Source organism: Elephas maximus, chromosome 7 (genome assembly GCF_024166365.1).
Source record: "Elephas maximus indicus isolate mEleMax1 chromosome 7, mEleMax1 primary haplotype, whole genome shotgun sequence".
NCBI lineage: Eukaryota > Metazoa > Chordata > Mammalia > Proboscidea > Elephantidae > Elephas > Elephas maximus.
In genome coordinates this window covers 49,022,007-49,044,772 of record NC_064825.1, presented here as the reverse complement: position 1 = coordinate 49,044,772, position 22,766 = coordinate 49,022,007, and the positions used below count along the sequence as shown (strand labels likewise).

Genomic DNA, 22,766 nt, shown 5'->3' with positions numbered 1-22,766 from the left:
TTGCACTAGATGACTAAGACAGTAAGCAGAGGAGATCAGTTTGAACATCAAAGAGGGTTTTCTCACCGGAGATCCTAGTGGTCCCCTAGATGCAGCCAAGTGTGCTAGAGTGCTAAAAGCACTTGCTTTATAACTCAGGGGGTCCCTGGGTTGTACAAATGCTAACACAGGTGGCTGTTAAACAAAAGATTGGAGGTTTAACTCCACCTTGAGGTGCCTTGGAAGAAAGGCCTGGTGATCTACTTTTGAAGAATCAGCAACTGAAAACTCCACAAAGCACAATTTACTGCACTGAAGTTTTTTTTTTAACATTTTACTGTGCTTTAGGTCAAAGTTTACACAGCACATCAGTTTTCCATTCAATAATTTATATACAAATTGTTCCATGACATTGGTTGCAATTCCCACAATGTATCAGCACTCTACCAATTTCCACTCTGGGTTCCCTATTTCTAATCGTCTGGTTTCCCTGCCTCTCCCTGCTTTCTCATCTTTGCTTTTGGGCAAATGTTGTCCTTTTGGTCTCATACAATTGATTTTTCCATGAAGCACATTCCTCATGGGTGTTATTGTTTATTTTATAGGCCAGTCTATTATTTAGCTGAAAGGTGGCCTCTGGAAGTGGCTTCAGTTCCAGTTCGAAGGATTGTCTTAGGGCAAGAGTCTCAGGGGTAGGGGGGAAAGGGTTCCTCAGTCTCTCTCAGACCAGTAAATCTGGTCTTTTTTATGAATTTGAATTTTGTTCTACATTTTTCACCCATTCTAACAGGGACCTTCTATTGTGTTCTTAGTCAGAGTTGTTTGGTAGTGGTAGCTGGGGACCACCTAGTTCTCCTGATTTCAGGCTAGAAGAGGCTGTGGTTCATGTAGGCCATTAGTCCTTTGGAGTAATTGATTCCTTGAGACTTTGGTTTTCTTCACTCTCCTTTGTTGCAGATGGAGAACAGACCAATCATATCTTAGATGGCCGCCCGCAAGCTTTTAAGACTCCAGATGCTACTCGCCAGCCAAGGATGTAGAACATTATCTTTATGAACTGTGTTATGCTATCTGACCTAGATGTTCTCCAAGACTATGATCCTTAGCCTCCGGGCCCAGTAGCTCAGTCCCTCGAGGTGTTTGGATATGTCTAATAAATTTCCATAACTGTGTTCACTATGTGCTCTATTACATATATGAATATACATGCAACACATACAAATATTCATGCCGAAACAGCCACAACCATACCTATATATGCATACAGGTGTACTCCCATATGACCTCCCACACCTATTTAGCATACATATCTACATATGTATCCACTCATAAATTACTGTTTGTAATTTCTGTTGCAGAATTGTACATGTTATAGTATTTATCATAGTTGCCCTTTATTTTTACATACCTCTCAATGTTTTCCTTTGTCTTGGTCACGTTGTGCTCACTTCTCCCGTATTGTGTATTGACATCTCCTTGACCAGAATTAACACATGCCTATATTTTTTTATTATATATTTAGTGATTGTCCCTCCCTCTCCCTGTGCTTAAGTATTTTAAAATATTACACATTACATTCTCTGAATTCACTTTTCCAAGATGTATAAGGAGTTAAAAAAAATAAGGAGTTAGTTATAACTAATTCATCAGATTGTTTTAAGTATAAAAATATACAATGTCTTTAAAATGCTGAGCTTGGTTTTCGGCACACAGTTAAGTACTCAGCAAAGGGTCTGTTGCTGTTAGATGCTGTTGAGTCAATTCCAATTCATGCAGATTCCATGTGTGTGGAACAGAACTGCTCCATAGAATCTGCAAGGCTGTGACCTTTCAAAAGCAGACCACTAGGCTTGTCTTCTGAGGCTCCTCTGGGTGAGTTCGAACCGCCAATCTTTTGGCTAGTAGTCTAGTACTTACCGTTTGTGCCACCCAGGGACTCTTCAGTAAAGAGTAGTCATAACATTATAAAAAAGAGTGAGAGAACACTGTCAACTGGCTAGATGACAGCTGCTCACTGGAATATACTGCACTGCAAAGCTATACTTTATTTCCCATCCAAGCCTTCAGAGAGAATTTCAAATTTTGACCCCTTTTTCTCTGTGGCCACCACCTCATTGCCTCTGAAGCAGATTACACTTATTATAACAGACTTGGCCTTCCAATTTTGCGTCTTCTGACCACCCACCTCAACCACCTGTTGGCCAGGAGCAGGCTTCTAGCTCCTCATAGGGGAGGCCCCCAGTCCTCTTAACTGAAAAGATAAACTTCTCGTAGTCTGGCTCATTACTGACAGCATTGAAAGGAGCTTATATTTTAAGACAGATCAGCGTGCTATAACAGAAACCACATATACTTTGAAATCATGAAGACTTGCGTTCAAATCTTGACTCATCCTTTAGAAGCTATATACACTGGCCAAATCATATGACCTGAAATTAAACTACCAGTTTCTTTGTCTGTAAAAGAGGAGTACTATGAGGCTTATGATCAATAAAGATTACAATTGATATGTATACATAAAGTACTTTTTAACATGACCATTATTGTTACTGGAGCCCTGGTGGTGCAGTGGTTATGAGCTCAGCTGCTAACCAAAAGGTCACCAGTTTGAATCTGCCAGCGGCTCTCGTTGGAAACCTTAAGGGGCAGGTCTACTCTATCCTAAAAAGTCACTATGAGTCAGAATCGACTCGACGGCAACAGGTTTGGTTTAGTTTGATGAGGTTTATGATCATCAATAAAGATTACAATTAACGTACATATGTAAAGTAACTTTTAACACAATCCTTATTGTTACTAACAATAATAACAAACGTTGACTATAATGTACTATATCTGGCATTTGTTTACAAATTATTTCACTTGGATCTTCTATTTCCAGCAATATGGATGAAAAAATAACTTGAAAATCTGCCTACTGCACTAACACCTAGAAAAGCTTAATAAAGTGTAACAAACACCTCATTCATAGGCAGAACTGAGACTTTAAAAAAGAAAGAGAAATCCCCAGGGGCCAAAAAATAAAGAGGAAACTAAGCAGTAAGTTGATGTTGGACAGCTCTGGGGAGGTTTTTGGTTTGGGCAATCAAAGGCCTTGCTTTTTTACAGCCACCTGGGGGTGGGAGATGAGGCTTTGGGCCCTGGAGAGACCAATGCTGGAACTCAAATTCCCATGGCATAAAGTTGCTGAGACCTCAGAAGAATTATATTGCCAGTTTAAAAAAAAAAAAAAAAGTCAATCCAAAAGTAGAGAGAGACAACAAGAAAGCTTTGGGTTAAAAAAAGCATTTGAAACCCTGGCCTGTGTGAAGTCTAAATTTATTCTACTTGTGTGAAGTCTACACTACCTGTGTGGTCCTAGAATCTCCAGCACAGGAATTAATTTAAAACAGTTTCAGGCTGATAATATTCCTTGGTGATTAGTAGAAACAAACATAATCTTCCCTCCCTCTGGAGCAATATGAATTATATCAGTTAATTCTCACAACTGCCCTATGAAATAGATATATTATCCCAGTTTAGAAAAGAAATTAAGTTTAAGGAGGTTAAGCAATTGTCCAAATTCACCCAGCTATTACCTGACAGAGCTGGGATTTGAACCTGGCTGTTGTTCATTCAAGGAGCCCTTGTGGTGCTGTGGTTAAATCAATCACTGCTAACCGAATGCATGGTGGTTCCAACCCACCCAGTGGCTCCTCAAAAGATGTGGCAGTCTTCTTCCATGAAGATTTACGGCCTTGGAAACCCTATGGGGTAGTTCTACTGTCCTTTAGGGTCACTATGAGTCAGAATCAGCTCAATGGCAATGGGTTGGTTGTTTTTTGTTTTGTTGGGCGGGGGGCGGGGGGGAGACAGGGGACTTAGTTCATTAATTAAAACACATTGACCAAGTTGTGCCAAACAGATACAAGGTCTGTTCCCTTTCCAATATATCACACAGCCTAATCTTCTTTGTGCAAATCAATAGACAAATGCAACTGTTTTCTTCCTTCTCAAATTTAGCAACTCATTAAAAATGAAGGATTGTAGCAAACTGGAAACCAAAGTCCCACAGGATTCCCTAGGGTCTGTCTGCCAAAGCAGCTCAGTTCTCTGTGGCAAAGGAATCTAGTTTGCTGGAACACCCTAGATTGGGACGGGGAAAAAGCAACAGGCTCCCTGAACTACTGGGGTGTGAGGTTGGTGTGTATGTCCAATGGGTCCTGGTTACTGGAATTAATTTTATTAATATAAATATATAGTAGAAGTTCAAATAGAAAATATTTTTAATGTTAAATAATACAGACAAAGAAGCTGTTGTGATAAACAGAACACGTGAAATTGAAAGTTAAGGATGACAACTGCAGTCATATCAGGCTCAACCTCCAATGTATTTCTGAACGTCATACAGATTGCATAGCACTCAGAAAATCCTGTGATTTTCCTGAGAAAAATTAAAATTTTTTTAATTAACATGTATTCTTAGAAGCTTAACACATTGGTCATCTTATGTGTGTGTGTGCATTTTATAAAAATAGTTCTAAATATTTTTTTCAAATCAAATGAAATGTTTGAGGAATCTCTGAAGCACTCCCCTAAGGTTCTTGTAGAACAGTTTGGAAACAACTAGACAAAGAGTTCTCTGAGATCTCTCCAGTTCCAATTCTAGGATTCTACACACCATTATTGTGGTTGTTGTTAGTTGCTGTCACGTCAGTTCTGACTCCTGGCGACTCCGTGCATGCAGAATACAACTGCTCCATAGGGTTTTCAAGGCTGTGACCTTTTGGAAGCAGATTGCCAGGTCTGTCTTCCAAGGAGCCTCTGGGTCAGTTTGAATTGCCAACCTTTCAGCTAACAGTCAGCGCTTAACTGTTTGCACCACCCAGGGACTCCTTTTCCACTCTTTACCCCACCTAATCTCAAGTACTGACCACACCCTGACTGTATTGTCTTACCTCCATGTGTCTGCTTATACTGTTGCCTTCGCCCTGGATTTAAACCCAGTAAATATTCTCTAAGACTTACATTGTCAAGCACTATGCTAGACAATTACATATATTTTTTTCATTCACTTCCATTGCCACAATCCTGCCCACCTTTAGTTATATGTAAATAATAACAGCCATCATTAAGCACTTACTTTGTGCCAGGTATTAAATGCTGAGCACCTTATACTAGTTTATTTAAGCCTTACAGCAGCCCTATGAAATAAAAAAAATGAAATAGAGTAATACTATTTTTTTATTACCCCCATTTTAAACATGAAAACACCACAGCTCTGGAAGATTAAAAAATTTGCCTAAGGTCAAGTGAGGAAGAGAATGTTTCTTGGAAAAGTGCTGTCTGAGCTCAGAGCTGAGTTCTAAAAAAATAAGGTAAAGATGTCAGGGGACAAAGGCATCCCAGAGAGATGCACCACAATAAATGAAAGCAGAGAAGTGGGAAACAGTTCGGTTATACAGTTCAGGACAAAAATCAGCCTTGAGAATCAGGAGGCCTGGGCTCAAATATCTATCCTTGTTTCGTTTTGTGGTGTCTTACTGTAACTATGGTTTTCTCAACTGTGAAATGGTGATAACAAGTACACCTTGTAGAAATGCTTTAGGGCTAAAGTGAAATAAATTATGTGAAAGTGCCTTGCACAAGGTCAAGCCCATGGTAGGTACTCAATAAATGTGTCTTCCTTCCTTCCCCCTAGTTGACAATTCAATGATCCTTAGTTTCAAGAGCATCATTTCCATCTCCACTAGACCCCAAACCTTCAAGTTTCCAAGCTTTACCAGGGCTTTATGCAGGTTCAGTATACCAAGTCATTCACCAAGTTGTTTGGTAACATCCTTAACCACCATTTCTCAAAGTGAGAGTCATTCTCACACCACTTACCTGTGTAGGCCATGTTCTTGGGGTTGCCATAGGGAGCCCCAGGCTGCACGGGGCTGTAAACAGGGTTCATTGTGGAAGACTGAGGATCCTAGAGAGAAAACAAAGAAAATAGTGTTGATTATTGATTGCTCATTCTAGTTGACATCAGTTTCCCCTCTAAAACCTCCAGTTCATGCTCAAAGGGAATCATCATCACAGTGTTGTGGAAAGAGACCAAATAAAAAGCTCATTTTTTTTGTACTTGGCCCTATGCTAGATACTTTTCTCATTTTACAGAGAAGTAGAGTGGTGCAATAACTTGCCTAATGTCAACCCAGGCCTTTTGACTCTCAGTTCAGTGTCAGTCCCAATATGCCACAGACTACTGCCACTACCAGACTATGTGGCAGTAGTCAAGTCACTTCCCTCTCGATACTTCAATGTCCTGGTGTAAAACAAGATAATTAGTTTAGGATACTGAGTCCTCTTATAACTTTAATAATGCTAGTCCAAGAGCTGGGAAAGGACATGCTTCTACTGCTCATTAGGGGAGCCCAGGTATCTGCTGATGAACACACACACTGCTAGAAAGAAGAGCAGCAAATGGCTCACCTGCCCCTCACACCTGCACAGGACAAGATAACACTTACTAACAGCTTTGAGAAAATAGGAATTTATTGCCATTGACCATTTTAATGCAAACCAGGAAACTTAGCCAGGATATCTTTCCAAATTTATTCAAAGGAAAGAAATAATCTTGGAAATTTGTGTGTGGTAAGTACCGCCTGCACAAGTATTCTGGTTAATTATCTTAATGAAGCACTCTCCATTCTGATTAACAGAAAATCCATCATTAAACTCTATTATCTAGTCAATTTGTCCCACCTTCTTTCAGGAACCATTTCTCACATATAGGCTGCTGAAACAAGTTTGAAAACATGTCTCCAGTTATATTATTTACACATCATAAAACTCAAACAATTCCCTCCTAACTAGGCTCACATGATAGATATGTAATTTTGGGGGTCAATAACTTCTCCTGTAGCACCTCAGGATAGGAAACAAGTCAAATGTTGAAGGTAGGCAGTCAACAGCTGGTTTGATGACAACTGCTCTGTGGTTAATTAGTTCTGGAATAAGAGGTGCAGAAACAATGGATTGCCAAGGAGAGGAAGCTGGGGCAGTCAGACAGGTTAAAAGCTAAAATACTACTGGTCAATTTCAGAGGACAGACCTTCTGGAAACATACCCCAGGTACAGCCCTGGCAAACCACTCCAGGGCAACGACCTAAATTAACGTGGCATCAGTTGCCAAACTGAAAGTAGGACAATTTGGGGATGAAAGTTAAAGGAAGGTATGTTTCAGCTCAAGGGGCCCTGGTGGCGCAGTGGTTAAATGCTCAGCTACTAACCAAAAGTTGGTGGTTTGAACCTACCAGCCACTCCATAGGAGAAAGATGTGGCAGTCTGCCTCTGTAAAGATTTACAGCCTTGAAAATCCTTGGGGCAGTTCTATTCTGTCCTACAGGTTCGCTGAGCCAGAAGTGACTCGATGGCAACAGGTTTTTTTTTTTTTAATTTCAGCTCAACTGAAAGAAAAACATATTCTTACAGCCAGTTACCCAAGAACACAGTCAAGTAACACTGTATCTCTAAATATTAGCACTCACCTCACCAGATACTGAGAGAATCACAGCTGTTAAAATACATTACAAACTATAAAGTGGTACGCAGATATAAACAATGATAATGATGATGATACAACAGTAACACAGAAGACTGCCTGTACACTTCGCCTGCCTTTTGATCTCTTGTAAAAACAGCGTGGGGGCAGTGTCTGAACTCTTCTAATTTCAGAAGGGGAAAGGAGAATCAAGATTGACAGTTCAAGGCTGATTCCCATGATTCGGAGGTCAGACACGCCTTCTCTCTCCACCACCTTCACCAACTCTGACATCAACCATCCCTCTCACAGCACTCCCTGCTCCTCTGCTGGGTTCGATAATTCATTGCAATGGCCACGAAGAACTCACAGATCATACTCATGATTATGGGGCTTATTAGGAAAGTAAGAGGTTACAATTCAGGCAAAGGAACATACAAGGATATAGTTCTTCCATCAGGACAGCCTCTTTCCACCTGTGTTCAGAGGCATTCCTCTCCTGATCCTCGGTCTCTGCCCAAAGGCACTCAGCTTTCTCGCTCCACAAGCTGGGAAGCCCACTGTGCCTTCTCCTGCAAGTCTCTCCTGCTGATCTCTCTCTCCTTTCTTGGTGGTGGTAGGTTCTCTTTCCCACCTCTGGGGTGGCTCATTTCAAGTCCAGTGGGATGGCAAAACTAACCAATCCCTTTGGTGGGCCACAATTACCCTATCACACAGTCCCACCCAATCACTTGGGAGGGAGTTACAAGACCGTGACTAGAAAGGAAGTTATCTATCATGCAGCATCTCTCCCCTACCCAACCAGTTTCTCTACCTAATAAGATGGGGCGGGCGGTGGGGGGGGGGGTGGGGAGAAAACTGTTAAAGTGCTAAGCTGCATAACTGGTCCTATAAACATCTGAGTACTCTCTCGCTGAGAAGGCACTCTGTGTCACTGATTGGACAAAGTATGAAATTGCTTCTCATAACCAAAGAAACTCATCAGCTTTGAAAATGGTCTCCAGCTGCTCCAAAATGAGGGCCACAGCCACAGAACGGGATCATGCCTGGGGCAGCATTCCATAACAGCATCAATTCCAATCCCAACTAATGACTGACAGAAATGAGATCTGCCAGGGGTTCAAAATTTGGTATAAGAATGTGACAGCCACTTTTGGGGAGCTACGCAAATGCAAGCAAAGTTCCTGGCTTCTAAGGGAAGGCCTGCCTTTTACAACAGAACCTACATACTGTTAACAGCTTCAGAAAAAAAACCAAAAACCCATTGCCTTCAAATTGATTCTGATGCATAGTCACCCTACAGAACAGAGTAGAACTGCCTCATAGGATTTCCAAGGAGCAGCTGGTGGATTCAAACTGTCAACCTTTCGATTAGCAGCGAAAAACTTAAACACCGCCAATAGTTTCAGAGAGATGCTAAAAATGAGTAGGAAGAATTCAAGTTCTACGATCAGACAGATTTAAATTCAAATCCTGGAACTGCCACACACAAACTATGGGATGACAGGAGAGACTCCTAACCTCAGTTTCCCCTAACCACAAAATGAAAAAGAATAATACCTACTTTATGAAGCTGTTAGAAGGTTTTCTTGCTTTTGTTTTTTTAAGTCAGGTTTATTGAGATACAATTTATATATAATAAAATTCACTCTTTTTGGGTATATGCTTCTATGAGCCCTAATAAATGTATATGGATGCACAAACACTACCACAATCAAAATATAAAATATTTTCATCACTCCAAAGAGTTCCCTCATGCCACTTTATAGTCAATGCTCTCTCCCCCAACTCCTAAGCCACTGGCATACATTGACCTACTTTCTGTTCTAATGATTTTATAGGTGTGTGTGTATGTGTCCCCTGGTACAATTAACTGACCACTGTTATTATTCTTTCAGATGAGATTAAAATGAATTGGTGAAGAGGAAAAATAATCATAAAAATAAACTGGGCTGTACATTTCCTTTATCTTCATCTTTTCCAAGTGGAAAGTCTAGGGAAATGCTGTCCAATAGAACTTTCTACAATAATGGAAATGTTATATATCTGCTGTTAGCCACTGGCCCATGTAGCTATTAAGCTTCTAAAATGTGGTTAGTGTAACTGAGTGAATTTTTAGTTTAATATTAATTAATTTAAATTTAATCATATGACACTATTCATTCAGAAGGGCATTTTATTCAGAAGAATAGTATTCATTCAAAAGGATGCATTTTACAAAGATATCAATATTCTACTGCATTTGGAAAGCACCTTATATGTCCTCTGCCCAAGTTCTTTCCCATTTATTATATCATTTCATAAATCACAGAGAAGAAAAGTTTAGGGCTAGAAAAGTAACCTTAAATTTAGCTAAATTTTACAGATGAAAAAGTAGGGCTAAGAAAAGGCAAATGAATGGTCCAAGGCCACAAAGCAAGTAAGAGACAGAGTCAAAACTAGCCCTGAAATAGATCAAAGACCTAAATGTAAGATTTAAAACTACAAAATTTAAAAACATGAAACTATAAGCCTCTTAGAAGAAAGAAGAAAATGCAGACATAAACCTTTGTGATCTTGGATTCAGCAATGGTTTCTTAAATACGACACCAAAAGCACAAGCAATCGAAGAAAAAAAAACAGCTAAATTCTACTTCAAAACTTTAGTGCTTTGAAAGGCACCATAAAGTAAGTAAAAAGATAACCCACAAAATGGGAAAAAATATTTGCAAATCATTTATCTGATAAGGGGTGTGTATCCAGATTATGCAAAGAACTCTTGCAACTCAAAAAGAAAAAGACAAATAACCCACTTAAAAAACAGGCAATTAAACATCATCCTAAAAGGAGAGAGACTGAAACCATTCCCACTGAGAACAGGAACCAGACAAGGATGCCCTTTATCACCACTCTTATTCAACACTGTGCTGGCTGTCCTAGCCAGAGCAATTAGGCCAGATAAAGAAATAAAGGGCATACAAATTGGTAAAGAAGTAAAAGTATCTCTGTTTGCAAATGACATGACCTTATACACAGAAAAACCTTAAGAATCCTTAAGAAAACTATTGAAACTAATAGAAGAGTTCAGCAGAGTATCAGGATACAAGATAAACATACATAAATCGGTTGGATTCCTCTACATCAACAAAGAGAGCGACAAAGAGGAAATCGCCAAATCAATACCATTTGTAATAGCCCCCAAGAAGATAAAGTACTTAGGAATAAATCTAACTAAGAGACGTAAAAGACCTATACAAAGAAAACTACAAGACACTACCACAAGAAACAAAAAGAGACCTACATAAGTGGAAAAACATACCTTGTTCATTGATAGGAAGACTCAACATTGTAAAAATGTCTATTCTGCCCAAAGCGATCTATAGCTACAAGGCAAACCCAATCCAAATACCAGTGACATTTTTTAATGAGATGGAGAAACAAATCACCAACTTCATATGGAAGGGAAAAAGGCCCCAGATAAATACAGCATTACTGAAAAAGAACAACAAAGTGGGAGGCCTCATGCTACCTGATTTTAGAATATATCATACTGCCACAGTAGTGAAAACAGCCTGGTACTGGTACAACAACAGATACATAGACCAATGGAACAGAATTGAGAATCCAGACATAAATCCATCCACATATGGGCAGCTGATATTTGACAAAGGCCCAAGGTCTGTTAAATGGGGAAAAGACAGTCTCTTTAATAAATGGTGCTGGCATAACTGGATATCCATCTGCAAAAAAATGAAACAAGACCCATACCTCACACCATGCACAAAAACCAACTTGGAATGGATCAAAGACCTAAATATAAAATCTAAAACGATAAAGTTCATGGGAGAAAAAATAGGCACAATGATAGGAGCCTTAATACATGGCATAAACAGTATACAAAACATTACTAGACCTGCACAAAAAGCAAAAGAAAAATTAGATAACTGGGAGCTCCTAAAAGTCAAACACATATGCTCATCCAAAAACTTCACCAAAAGAGTAAAAAGATTACCTACAGATTGGGAAAAAGTTTTTAGCTATAACATTTCTGATCAGCAGCTGATCTCTAAAATCTACATGTTACTGCAAGAACTCAGCAACAAAAAAAGACAACCCAATTAAACAATGGGCAAAGGACACATAAACCAGAAACTACATCAACCTGAGACCAGAAGAACTAGATGGTGCCTGGCTACAACCGATTACTATCCTGACAGGGAACCAACAGAGAACCCCTGAGCAAGCAGGAGAGCAGTGGGATGCAGAACCCAAATTCTTGTAAGAAGACGAGACTTAATGGTCTGACTGAGACTGGAGGGACCCCGGAAGTCATGGTCCCCTGACCTTCTGTTAGCCCAAGACAGGAACCATTCCCAAAGCCAGCTCTTCAGACAGGGATTGATCTGGACTATGGGATAGAAAATGATACTGGTGAAGAGTGAAGCTTCTTGGATCAAGTAGACACATGAGACTATATGGGCAGCTCCTGTCTGGAGAGGAGAGGAGAGGGCAGAGGAGGTCAGAAGCTGGCCAAATGGACATGAAAATAGAGAGTGGAGGGAAGAAGCGTGCTCTCTCAGTGGGGAAGAGCAACTAGGAGTATATAGCAAGGTGTATATAAGGTTTTGTATGAGAGACTGACTTTATCTGTAAACGTTCACTTAAAGCACAATAAAAATAAAAAAACAGGCAATTAGGGGACACTGAGCTTCCGTTAGAGCCCTGGTGGCACAGTGGTTAAGGGCTCTGCTGCTAACCAACAGGTTAGCAGTTTCAAATCCATCAGCCACTCCTTGGAAACCCTATGGGGCAGTTCTACTCTGTCCTACAGGGTAGCTCTGAGTCAGAATCAACTCAAGGGCAATGGGTTTTAGCTTTGGAGCTTCTGTTAAGAGTGATGAAAAAATCTGGGAATAGTTAATAGTGATGGCTGAACAGCATGATGAATATATTTAATTTCACTGAACTGTACATGTGAAGATTGTTGAAATGGCAAATGTTTTGTTATCTACATATTTAACCCCACCAAAAAAAATTTTTTTTAAAAAATTGGCAAGCTGAGTGAAGTTTTCCAAAGAAGATATACAAAAAGCCAACAAACACATAAAAGATACAAATCCAAAGAACAATGAGATGCCACTTCACACCCACTTCAGCTGCCATCCACCAAGTCAATTCCGATTCAGAGTCACCCAAAGATGGCTATAATAAAAGAAGACAGACAATAACAAGTGTTGGCAAGGGTGCAGAGAAACTGGAACCCTCACATTGCTGGTGGAAATATAAAATGATGCAGCTGCTATGGAAAACAGTCTGGCAATTCCTCAAACATAAAACACAGTTACCATATGACCCAGCAATTTCACTCCTAGGTATATGCCCCCCCCCAAAAAAAAACCAAACCCATTGCCATCGAGTTGATTCCAACTGATAGCAACCTTATAGGTATATACCCAAGAGGACTGAAAACATGTTCACACAAAGACTTGTGCATGAATGTCCATAACAATATTATTCATAATAGCCATAAAGTTTAAATAACCCAAATGTTCATCAACAGATAAATGGACAAAATGTACCATATCCATACAACTGATTATTCAGCAATAAAAAGGAATGAAGCACTGATACATGCTACATGGATGAACCTTGAAAACATTATGCTAACTGAAAGAAGCCAAACACAAAAGTTACCTATTGTATGATTCCATTCATATGAAATGTCCACAATAGGGAAATCTATGCAGACAGAAAGGAAACTAGTGGTTGCTTAGGGCTAATGGCTACAGGATACGGGGTTTCTTTCGGGGTTTTAAAAAAAAGTTTAAAGTCAGGAAAGGTGTGTGTCAGGGTTGTATCCTTTCACCATACCTGTTCAATCTGTATGCTGAGCAAATAATCCAAGAAGCTAGACTTTATGAAGAAAAACGGGGAATCAGAATTAAGAGGAAGACTCATGAACAAGCTGCGTTATGCAGATGACACCACCTTACTTGCTGAAAGTGAAGAGGACTTGAAGCACTTACTGATGAAAATCAAAGATTACAGCCTTCAGTATGAATTACGCTTTGACAAAAAGAAAACAAAAATCCTCACAACTGGACCAATAAGCAACATCATGATAAATGGAGAAAAGACTGAAGTTGTCAAGGATTTCATTTTATTTGGATCCACAATCAACACCCATGGAAGCAGCAGTCCAGAAATCAAAAGATGCACAGCATTGGGCAAATCTGCTGCAAAAGACCTCTTTAAAGTGTTAAAAAGCAAAGACATGACTTTGGGGACTAAGGTGTGCCTGACCCAAGCCATGGTGTTTTCAGTTGCCTCATATGCATGTGAAAGCTGGACAATGAATAAGGAAGACCGAAGAAGAATTTACACCTTTGAACTGTGGTGCTGGTAAAGAATAGTGAATATACCATGGACTGCCAAAAGAACGAACAAATCTGTCTTGGAAAAAGTGCAACCAGAATGCTCCTTAGAAGCAAGGTTGGTGAGACTTCGTTCTCACAGACTTTGGACATGTTATCAGGAGAGATCAGTCCCTGGAAATGGACATTATGCTTGGTAAAGTAGAGGGTCAGTGAAAAAGAAGAAGATCCTCAATGAGATGGACTGACACACTGGCTACAACAATGGATCTAAGCATAACAATTGTGAGGATGGCGCAGGAGTGGGCAGTGTTTCATTCTGTGCACACAGGGTTGCTATGAGTCAGAACTGACACAATGGCACCTAACAACAACAATAAAGTTGATTGCGGTGATATGTTAAATTGGTAAATTATACGATATATGAATTGTATCTCAATAAAGCTGTTTTTCAAAAAACGGAATCAAGAATACAGGTTACAACATGGATGAACTTTGAAAACATTATGCTATGTGAAAAAAGCCAGTCACAAAAATTACATATTGTATAATTCCATTGATAGGATATGTTCAGAATTGGCAAATCTATAGGCAGGAAGTAAATTGGTGGCTACCTATGGCTGCAGTAATAAAATTTAATTAGAAATTAACAATAGAGTAAATTTAGGAACTCCACAAATATTTGGAAATCGTTTAAGACACTTAGAAATAATCCAGGAGTCAGAAAGTATAAATTACAAGGACAATTGGAAAATATTTTGAGCTTAATGAAAACAAAACATCAGACTTTACTGAAAGCAGCTAAAGCAGTGCTTTGAGAAAAGTTTCTAGCTTCTAACATCTATATTAGAAGAGAGATCTCAGATCAGTGACCTTCATTCCATTCTAAGAAGAGTAAACTGACCAAAGCAGGCAGAAGGAAGGAAATAAAGATTAGAACGAAATTCAATGAATTAAACAAACAGAGAAAAACCAACAAAACCTAAAGTTGGTTCTTTGAAAAAAATGAATAAAATTGACAGCTAGACTGACCAAGAAAAAATGAGGAATCAAAATTACCAAAATCAGTAATAAAAGAGGCGACACCACCACCAACTCTACAGAAATTAAAAGAATTAGAAGGGAGTAATTATGAACAATTTTATGCCAACAAGTTAGACAACTAGAAAGACACAAATTACCAAAACTACATTAAGAAGACACAAAAAAATCTGAATAGACCTAACAAGGAAAGACACTGAATTAGTAATTTAAAAAACTTCCCCCAAATAAAATCCCCAGAATAGGCACCTTCAATGGTAAGTTCTAGTAAAAAACTGAGAGAAGAATTAATACCAATCTTTCACAAACTCTTCCAAAAAAAGAAGAGAAAGGAATACTTCCAAACTCATTTTATGAGGCCAGTTACCCTGGTATCAAAACCAGGCAGAGACATCACAAGAAAACTACAAATATCCCATTTCAACACAGATGTAAAAATCCTCAACAAAACACTACCATACAGAGTCGAACAACATCTTAAAAGGCATTATACACTATTACCAAATGGTATTTTATCCCAGGATGCAAGATGGTTCAACATAGGAAAATCAATCAATATATATATACCATATTGGAAGAATAAAGGATAAGGCAAGAAAAACAAATAAATGATATTCAAACTAGAAAGGAAGAAGTAAAACTATCACTATTCCCAGATGATATGATGATACTATACATAGAAAACCCCAAAGATTCCACAAGAAAACTACTGGAACTAATACAAAGATTCAGCAGAGTAGCAGGATACAAGATCAACATATCAAAAATCAGTTGGATTCCTATACACCAACAAAGAGAACTTCGAAAAAGAAATCAGGAAAACGATACCATTTACATTGGCCCCTAAAAAGTTAAATGCTTAGCAATAAATATAACTAGGGACATAAAAGAATTCTACAAAGAGAACTACAAAACACTATTGCAAAGGAGAGACTGGAAGGGCTGACTCATTGCAGGGAGAGTAAGTGGGAGTATGGAGTAAGGTGTATATAAGCTTATCTGTGACAGACTGACTTGATTTGTAAACGTTCACTTAAAGCTCAATAAAAATTATTAAAAAAAAAAAACACTATCGCCAGAAACCTACATAAATGAAAAAACATACCATGCTCATAGATAGGAAGGCTCAACATTGTGAAAATGTCAATACTACCCAAAGAGAGCTACAGATAGAACACAATACAAGTACCAAGAGCATTCCTTATCAAGATGGAAAAACTAATCACCAACTTGATATGGAAAGGGAAGAGGCCCCAGATAAGCAAAGCATTACTCAAGAAAAAGAACAAAGCAGAAAGTTTCACACTACCTGATCTCAGAACCTACTATACAACCACAGTAGTCAAAACAACTTGTACTAGTAAAATGACAGGAACACAGACCAACGGAAAAGAATCCAGAACCCAGACATGAACTCATCCATCTTTGACAAAGGATCAAGGTTCGTTAAATGCGGAAAAGATAGGCCTTTTAACAAACGGTGCTGGTAAAACTGGTTGTCCACCTGTAAAAAAAAAAAAAAGCAGGATGCATACTTCACACCATATACAAAAACGAACTCAAAATGGATCAAAGATCTAAATATAAAACCTAAAACGATAAAGATCATGGAAGAAAAAACAGGGACAATGGTAGGGGCCCTAATATATGGCATAAATACAATACAAACCATAACTAACAATGTGCACACAGCAGAAGGTGAACTACATAACTGGGAGCTCCTAAAATTAAACACTTGTGCTCATCCAAAGACTTCACCAAAAGAGTAAAAAGAGAACCTACAGACTCGGAAGAAGTTTTTTTAGACAAGGGTCTAAATCTTGTCTAAAAAAGTTTAGACCAGGGTGTAACCTCTAAAGTCTACAGAATACTTCAACACTTCAACAGCAAAAAGATAAACAATCCAATTAAAAAATGGGCAAAGGATATGAACAGACAATTCACCAAGAAGACATTCAGGCAGCTAACAGACACATGAGAAAATGTTCACAACCGTTAGTCATGAGAGAAATGCAAATGAAATCTACAGTTAGATTATCATCTCACTCTGACATTACTGGCACTTATCAAAAAAACAGAAGGTAACAAATGTTGGAGAGGTTAAGGGGAGACTGGAATGCTTATGCACTGCTGGTGTGAATGTAAAATGGTACACTCACTATGCAAAACCAGATGGCACACCTCCTTAAAAAGCTAGAAATAGAAATACCATACAATCTGGCAATCCCACTCCTAGGAATATAACCTAGAGAAATAAGAGCCACCACACAAAGAGACATATGCACACCCATGTTCACTGCAGCATTATTAACAATAGCAAAAAGATGGAAGCATCCTAAGTGCCCATCAACAGATGAATGGATAAACAAATTATGGTACAAACGCACAATGGAATACTATGGAACGATAAAAAGCAATGATAAATCTGTGAAACATCTCACAACATGGATGAATCTGGAGGGCATTATGCTGTGTGAAATAAGTCAATCACAAAGGGACAAATATTGTATGAGACCACTATTACAAAAACTGAAGAAAAGGTTTACACGCAGAAAAAAAAAATCTTTGATGGTTACAAAGGAGGTTAAAGGGAGGGAAAATCACTAACAGATAATAGACAAGTTAACTTTGGTGAAGGGAAAAACAATACATAGTACAGGGGAAGTTAGCACAACTTGACCAAGACAAAGTCACAGAAGCTGCCCAGACATATCCGAACACCTTGAGGGACCAAGTTACTGGGGTTGAGGGCTGGGGACCATGGTCTCAGGGGACATCTAGGTCAAACTGGCATAACATAGCTCATAAGGAAAATGTTCCACATCCTACTTTGCTGAGTAGCATCTGGGGTCTTAAAAGCTTGTGAGCAGCCATCTGAGCTGTATCTATTGGTCCCATCCTGTCCAGAGCAAAGGAGAATGAAGAAAACCAAAGACACAAGGAAAATATCAGTCCAAAGGACTAATGGACCACATGAACCACAGCCTTCACCGGCCTGAGACAAGAAGAACTAGATGATGCCCGGTTATCACCACTGATGGCCTTGACAGGGATCACAATAGACGGTCCTGGACAGAGCAAAGGAAAAATATAGACCAAAATTCAAATCCACAAAAAAAGACCAGACTTGCTAGTCTGACTGGAGGAACCCCGGAGACTATGACCCCCAGATAGCCTGCTAATTCAGAACTGAAGCCACTCCCAAAACCCACCTTTCAGCCAAAGGATAGGCCTATAACACAAACAATAACATATGAGGAATGTGCTTCTAGTTCAATCAAGTATACAAGACCAAGTGGGCAACATCTGCCCAAAAGCAAAGACAAGAAGACAAAAGAGACAGGAAAACTGGACGAATGGTCACAGGGACCCCAGGGTGGAAAGAGAAAGTAGGAAAGTGCTGACACTTTGTGAGGTTTGCAACCAATGTCACAAAACAATTTGTGTATAAATTTTTAAATGAGAAACTAACTTGTGCTGTAAACTTTCACCTAAAGCATATGTATTAAAAAAGAATAAAAGGATAAAAACTACTAGACCTAAAAATGAGCTCAGCAAAGTTGCAAGATATAAGATCAATATATAATAAACCAATTGTATGTCTTACACTAGACATGAACAACCCAAAAATGAAAGCATAAAAGAAATTCTATTCACAATAGCATCAAAAAGAATAAAATACTTAAGAATAAATTTAACAAAAAGGCACAAGAGCTGAACTTGGAAAGCTACAAAACATCGCTGAGAGAAGTTACAGAAAATTTAAATAAATGGGAAGACATTTCATATATATGAATTAGAAGACTCAATATTTTAAAGATGGCAGTTCTTCTCAAATTGACCTAGAGAATCAAAGCAATCACTACCAAAATTCCAGCAGGTTATTTTTGCACAAAATGACAAGCTGATCATAAAATCTATATGGAAATACAAAGAACCCAGAACAGCAAATAAATTTTTTGGAAAAAAAAAAAAAGAACAAAGTTGGAGGACTTTCAGTTCCGGTTTCAAAACATACTGTACAGTGACAGTAATCAAAAAAGTGTGGTACAGCCATAAGGATAAACATACAGACCAATGGAACAGAATTTAGTGTTCAGAAATAAATTCTTACCTTCAATTGATTTTTTATAAAGATGCCAAGGCAATGCAATCGGGAAAGGGTAGTCTTTTCAACAAATGGTGCTGGGATAACTGGATATCACATGCACAAAGATGAAGTTAGACCCCTGTCTTACATCAAAGAAGTCCTGGTGGCACTCAGCTGCTAACCAAAAGGTTGGTGGTTAGAACCCACCCAGAGGCTCCATGGAGAAACACCTGGCAATATCCTCTCTGAAAGATTACAGTCTAGAAAACTACATGGGGCAGTTTTAGTCTGTCATATGGGGTTGCTATGAGCTGAAATCAACTTGATAGCACCTAACAACAACCTTATATCATACTTAAAAATTAACTCGAAATGGATCAAAGGCCTACTTATAAGAGCTAAAACTATAAAACTTTTAGAATATAACTCTTAGAGAAAATCTTGTAACCTTGGGTTACACAAAAAATTTTTAAATAAAAAATCAAAAGCAGGATCCATTAAAGACAAAATTGATAAATACACTTTCATTGAATTAAAAACATTGGCACTTTGAAAGACAAAATGACAGTAGCTGCTGAGGCTGTTTATTTACAACCAAACACCTTATGGGATTTGGTTCCTTGGTGTAGAGGTTTAGGGTCATGGTTTCATGGGGCATCCCGATTAACTGGCCTAATAACGTGTTTAGTACTTCTGTTCTACCTCCTAGTTTGTTGCACAGTGCCTGGGGTCCTAAAAGCTTGCAAGTGTTTATCCAAGGCATGACAATTACTCTCTGTTCTCCCGGAGCAATGGAGGAAAAAGGAGAGCCAGGAATAGGAGAATACAGAAGGTATGGCTAACTGCCTCCATAACAACTGCCTCCTCTACCATGAGAACACAAGAACTGGATGATGCCTGCTACCATTAATGAACATTTTGATTAAACATTCTATAGAAGAATCCTGATCCAAAGGGGGAATATGCAGAACCAAATTCCAAATTCTCACGTAATCCGGGCTTTCTGGATCAACGGAGGCTAGATGAACCCCTAAAACTATTGCCCTGAAATAATCTTTAAACCTTAAAACAGAAATATCTCCTGAAGTTTTCTTTAAACCAAACAATAGTTTAGCTTAACTAGTAAAGAATGTCTGCCTTGAGAGCTGCATTCTTTTAAGATCCCTATCTATACGGGATCAAACTGACAAAAGCAACTTGAAACATTAGACATGAAAATTAGGGGGCAGTGAGTTTATGTTAATGAGGGAGGAATAATTCAAAACAGTAGGGTGAGAATGGCTGCACAACTTGAAAAATGTAATCAATGTCACCGAATATTACATGCAGAAATTATTGAATTGGTTGTATGTTCTGCTGCATATTCTTCACAACAACAAAAATAAATCACTACAAAAATGAAAAAACAAGCCACAGGCTGGGAGAAAAGTATTTGTAAATCATACATCTGATAACGAACTCCTATCTAGAATATATAAAGAACTCCCCAAACCCAGTAATAATGCAAATAATCCAATTAAAAAATGGGCATAAGATCTGAATAGCCATCTGTGATGGTTAAGGTTATATGTCAACTTGGCTAGGCCATGATTCTCAGTGGTTTGGCAGGTATTATGTAATCATCTGACATGAGCAGCCAATCAGTTGAAAAGGGAGTTTTCTTGGAGGTATGACCTGCAGTCAATATATATATAGATGTTCTGGCAAATCTCACACACTCTCTCAATCCTACATCCAACTCTTCATCTCTGACCTCTGGTTCTTTGGATGTGAGCCAGTAGCCTGCCGTCCAACCTGCTGGTTTTGGGTTCATCAGCCCCTGCAACCACGCAAATCAGGAGAAACCTCCAGCCTGACACCTGACCCACAGATTTGGGACGTGCCAGCCTCTACAGCTGCACGAGCCATTTCCTCGAAATAAGTATCTTTCTCTGTCCCTGTCTCTCTATCTCTCTGTATATATACTTCACTGATTTTACTCCTCTAGGGAACCCAGCCTAACACATCTGTTACTGGGAGTGTGGTACTGCTCTAACAGATACCTAAAATATGGAACTGGTTTTGGAATTGGGTAATGGGTAGAGGCTGGAAGAGTTTTAAGCGCCTAATAGTAAAAGGCTAGATTGCCTTGAAGAGACTGTTGGTAGAGTTACGGACATCAAAGGCAATTCCGGCAAGGGCTCAGAAGGATGTGAGGGAGCCACAGAGAAAGTCTCTGTCATCTTAGAGAACACATACAGCACCAGCAACAGAATGTTGCTAGAAATACGGGTATTAATGTGCCTCTGCTGAGGTTTTAAGAGAAAATTATGAACCTGTGATTGGACAATGGAGGAAGGGTGATGCTTTTTATGCAGTGACAAAGAACTTGTCTGAATTATGTTCAAATGTTTGCTGGAAGGTAGAACTTGTAAGTAATGAACTTGGATATCTGGCTGACGAGATTTTTAAGCAAGATCTTAAAAGGACCATGTGGTTTCTCCTTGCTGCAGTAAAACACGAGAGGAAAGAGGCAGACTTCAAAATGAACTGTGCAAAGTAAAAACAGAACCTGAAGAACTGGAAAAGTCTGTTGTACAAACTAAGGACACATGTACTAGAATTTTCACGAAGAACGTGGTTACACAATGTTTTGTTAATTGGTGGATGTAATCGGCTAATATTTTGTGACTAGTGTTATCTAACCAACTACCACAGCAGAAAACCCATTAGTTTAGACTGAAGGCAACAGAGAGAGAACAAAAAGAATGCTGTCTGCCTCTTGGAATTCTACAGGCAGGAAACACAGGCCAAAGGAGCTACATCTGTTGTCCTCCAAGAAAGGAAAACGACCATCCCCGGAGCAGTGTGGAGATCAGCAGAACTGTTGGAAGGAGCATAGGAAGCAAGGCTGCACTGGTTTCAAAGGGTAGAGTCATAGCCTCCTAGGTTTAAAAAAGTCAGATCTTCACCAACTCGGTTCCGCTGTGTAGGGCTGCTGTTCACAAGTGTCAGGGGTATGGAACCACAGCCCAAAGCTGAAAGGGTGGGGCTGCCATGCCTAAGGGGCAGAAGAATGGGTGGGGCCTGCCAAGGCTGAGGGGGTGTGTTCGCCACTCAGATGAGCTAGGAGAATGGGGCCGCCCAAAGCTGAGGGATCAGAGTTGCCATCCCAGTGGGCCTGGAAGGCAGAGTTGAAGCCCAGGGCCCTCCCACCCGGAATACAGAGGGTGTGGCCAACACCCAGATTCTAGAAGGCATACCCCTTGCCCAGATGGTCTCAGAGAACAAAAGATTATTTTCAAGGCTTGAGAGCTAATGTAAATTGTTCTGCTGGGTTTTGTACTTGCTTGATGCCTGTTATTCCCTCTTTCCCTCCAATGTCTCCCATTTGTAATGGAAATGTCTACCTTGTGCCTATTCCACTATTGTACTTTGGAACTAGATAACCTCTTTAGATTTCATGGGTTCACAGACGAAGAGGAATTTTTCCACAGGATGGAATACGCCTGAAGTCTCACCTATATGTGATTTATATGATTCAGAAGATAAGATTTTGGACTTGGAGTTGATTTAAGAATTTTGGGATAACGTGATGGGGTAAATGTGTTTCACATGTGGCAAGGACATGAATGGGGGGCAAGGGATGGAATGTTATGGACTGAACTATGTCCCCCAAAAACACGTGTTGTAAATCCTAAACTATGCCTGTGGTTATAACCTCACTCGGGAATGGGTTATCTTTTTTATGTTGATGACCCAGGATTAGTGTAGGGTGTATCTTGAGTTAATCTCTTTTGAGATATAAGAGATTGAA

At 39.3% G+C, this 22,766-nt stretch overlaps 1 protein-coding gene across 3 annotated transcripts in view; it reads right to left on the bottom strand.

The window, feature by feature from the left end:
- The window catches only part of FAM168A (family with sequence similarity 168 member A), a 229,236-nt gene that overhangs the window by 66,539 nt on the left and 139,931 nt on the right, over positions 1–22,766 (bottom strand). For 2 of the 3 annotated variants that reach the window (XM_049889919.1, XM_049889920.1), the window contains exons 2-3: positions 7,260–7,412; positions 5,845–5,932 (exon numbers count right to left, since the gene is read on the bottom strand). In XM_049889919.1, the coding sequence (XP_049745876.1) occupies positions 5,845–5,932; positions 7,260–7,271 (100 nt within the window). In that variant the 5' untranslated portion in view covers positions 7,272–7,412. The remainder of the gene's footprint in view (positions 1–5,844; positions 5,933–7,259; positions 7,413–22,766) is intronic. The other variant, XM_049889921.1, reaches the window with a different exon arrangement.